Here is a 2,409-nt window from a genome sequence, read left to right as displayed (position 1 = left end):
AAGGGGATTGTACAGCATCTATGAGCATGGGGAACAATCCTTTGAGAAAGGGACTTGCTAACACATCAGATCTTTCTCATTTTGCAAGTGAGAAGGAAGCAATGAAATTAAGCAAAGAAAAGATAAAGAAGTTATTCAGTATCAGAGGCATCAAATTTTCACACAAGAATCAAGTATTGGGGATCCTAAACAACATTCACAGGCTCAGTAAGGAACAGCTCCCAGCATTGTAGTGCTTGAGCACTTGCCCCAAAGCAATGAGCAGCCTGAAGAGAGGCAGTATCTGAGCCACCTGGTCTAGTGGATCCCTAGCAGAGTGGTTGGAATCAGATGATATTTAAGGTCTCTTCCAACCCAAACCATTCTGTGATTCTCTACCTGGGAAGGATCCGTCACCCGCAGCGTGACCACGTCCTCACTTGTGTATTTGATAAACAGATGGTTCTCATCCAAGAGCTGCATCTTCCACATGCGGAGCTGCCTCAGCTGGTCAAAGTACTGGAAGAACCTTCTCTTTGCTATAGCACTTCCATCCTGCTCGGCCCTCCTCCACAGGTACACCAGCAGCCTGTGCTTCAGGGAGTTTATGAAGGGCTCTTTGTAGGGGTTGGCCATTCCCGTCTGAGTGTCCCGCTGCACCTCGGGATACACCGCAGACAGGGTCAGGAGATCATCCTCGTAGCAGAAGCGGCCGATGGTCCGCACGTCGATGAACGTCCCCTCGGGCGTCACCTGAAAGACGTGAATGGTCTGCTGCTGCACAGAGAGAATGGCCAAGATGTTCTTGTACAGGTACAGCCCCTGGTTGTGAGACAGGATGACTTTGTCACACTTGAAAGTCCGCGTGTCGCACAGCCTGCCCGTGTGGAGGTCGATGATGTGCAGGGAGTAGTCCTCCAGCGGGGAGCGCGGGTTGGGGGTCACGGACTCGCTGTTGCGGTACACCTCGAAGAAGGGCGGGTGCGGCTCCTCGGGCAGGTAGGCGGCCGAGCCCACGATCACGTACCGGCAGTCGTCCGTGAACAGGCTGCACTCCCGGTTCAGGTGCTCCCCGTTGGAGGCCACGTTGGTGATGTGCAGCAGCACGAAGAAGCGCTCAAAGAGCCGCCCCCGGATGTTGACAGACCTTTGGTCGTTGCCATTGGCCAGGATCTCCCCCTCGTAGCCCTGCAGGAGGTCCTCGGCCGCCTGGCAGCCCTGGTACTCGTAGATCTCCAGCGAGGTCTGGTCGGAGGAGAAGGCGATGAAGTAGCGGCCATCGGGGGAGAACTTGCGCAGGAAGCAGGGCGGCTTCTCCACGTTGACCACGGTGAAGTTGGGGAAGACATTCTGGTGGAAGACACGGACTTGGTGCCAGTGGGTGCCAGCCTTGCCCGAACTGATCCGACGGCGCTCCAGGCGATGGATGACGTTCTGGTTCTGGATGCGCCGGGGCCTGATCGTGGGGGCCTCATGGTCCATGGTCAGAGCTCTACTTCATCTTCATCCTGCGGGGAGAGCACACGTGCCCTGGGACCACACGGAATCCAGGGTACAGGGGACCTGCTCACATGGACCCACAGCACCCGAGGGGGCTGGCTAAAAGGTACAGGCTTGGCTTCAGGAGGGCGGAAGATAATGAGGAAGGACACAGGGAGCAGGTGGAGAGACTGGGAGAAAGATCTCGGTGGGAGGCACCAGGAGAACAAGGGCAGTCCAGAAATGCCTGTAGGGCAGTCCTGCCTGCTGAGTTGAGACAGACAGCGGGGCATCAGGAGGGGAAAGAGGCAGCTAGGAAGGCGGACAGACACAGGTGGACACCAAAGGAATGGAGGGAGCATCCATACACCGGGGAGGGAGTCCAGAAAGCAGGGATAAATGCAGACCTGACAAAGAAGAGAAACAGGGTACAGCTTGAAAACAACGGAGGAAGCTCGGGACAAGGGGGCACAGAGGGGTCACCCTCGATGTACCCGGGCCCACCTGCCTAGAAGGAAGAGAGGAGCTTCGGTCCCCAGGGCTGAGGAGGGACTGAGCTCCAGGGAAGCCCGGGGCTGAACCCATCCTGCATCCCTTGCACCCATCCTGCATCCTCCACACCCATCCTGCACCCATCCTGCATCCTCTGCACCCATCCTGCGCCCACCCTGGATCCATCCTAGACCCCCTGCACCCCTCCTGCACCCATCCTGCACCCATCCTGCATCCCCTGCACCTATCCTGCAGCCATTCTGCATCCTCTGCACCCATTCTGCATCCCTTGCACCCATCCTGAACCCATCCTGCACCCATCCTGCATCCTCTGCACCCATCGTGGATCCCCTGCACCCATCCTGCACCCATCCTGCATCCCCTGCACCTATCCTGCAGCCATTCTGCATCCTCTGCACCCATTCTGCATCCCTTGCACCCATCCTGAACCCATCCTGC

The 2,409-nt window shown here is 57.4% G+C and overlaps 1 protein-coding gene across 2 annotated transcripts in view; it reads right to left on the bottom strand.

Annotated features, from left to right (window-relative positions):
* Positions 1-2,037, bottom strand: part of DET1 (de-etiolated homolog 1 (Arabidopsis)) — a 13,443-nt gene extending 11,406 nt beyond the window's left edge. The window contains exons 1-2 of one of the 2 annotated variants that reach the window (XM_008640091.2): positions 1,963-2,037; positions 379-1,487 (exon numbers count right to left, since the gene is read on the bottom strand). In XM_008640091.2, the coding sequence (XP_008638313.1) occupies positions 379-1,461 (1,083 nt within the window). In that variant the 5' untranslated portion in view covers positions 1,462-1,487; positions 1,963-2,037. The other variant, XM_017742676.1, reaches the window with a different exon arrangement.
* Between the last annotated feature and the right edge of the window lie 372 nt (positions 2,038-2,409).

This window comes from Corvus brachyrhynchos, unplaced genomic scaffold (assembly GCF_000691975.1).
Source record: "Corvus brachyrhynchos isolate BGI_N302 unplaced genomic scaffold, ASM69197v1 scaffold97, whole genome shotgun sequence".
Lineage (NCBI taxonomy): Eukaryota > Metazoa > Chordata > Aves > Passeriformes > Corvidae > Corvus > Corvus brachyrhynchos.
Note: the sequence above shows the minus strand (reverse complement) of the source record. Positions and strands in the feature narration are given on the sequence as shown.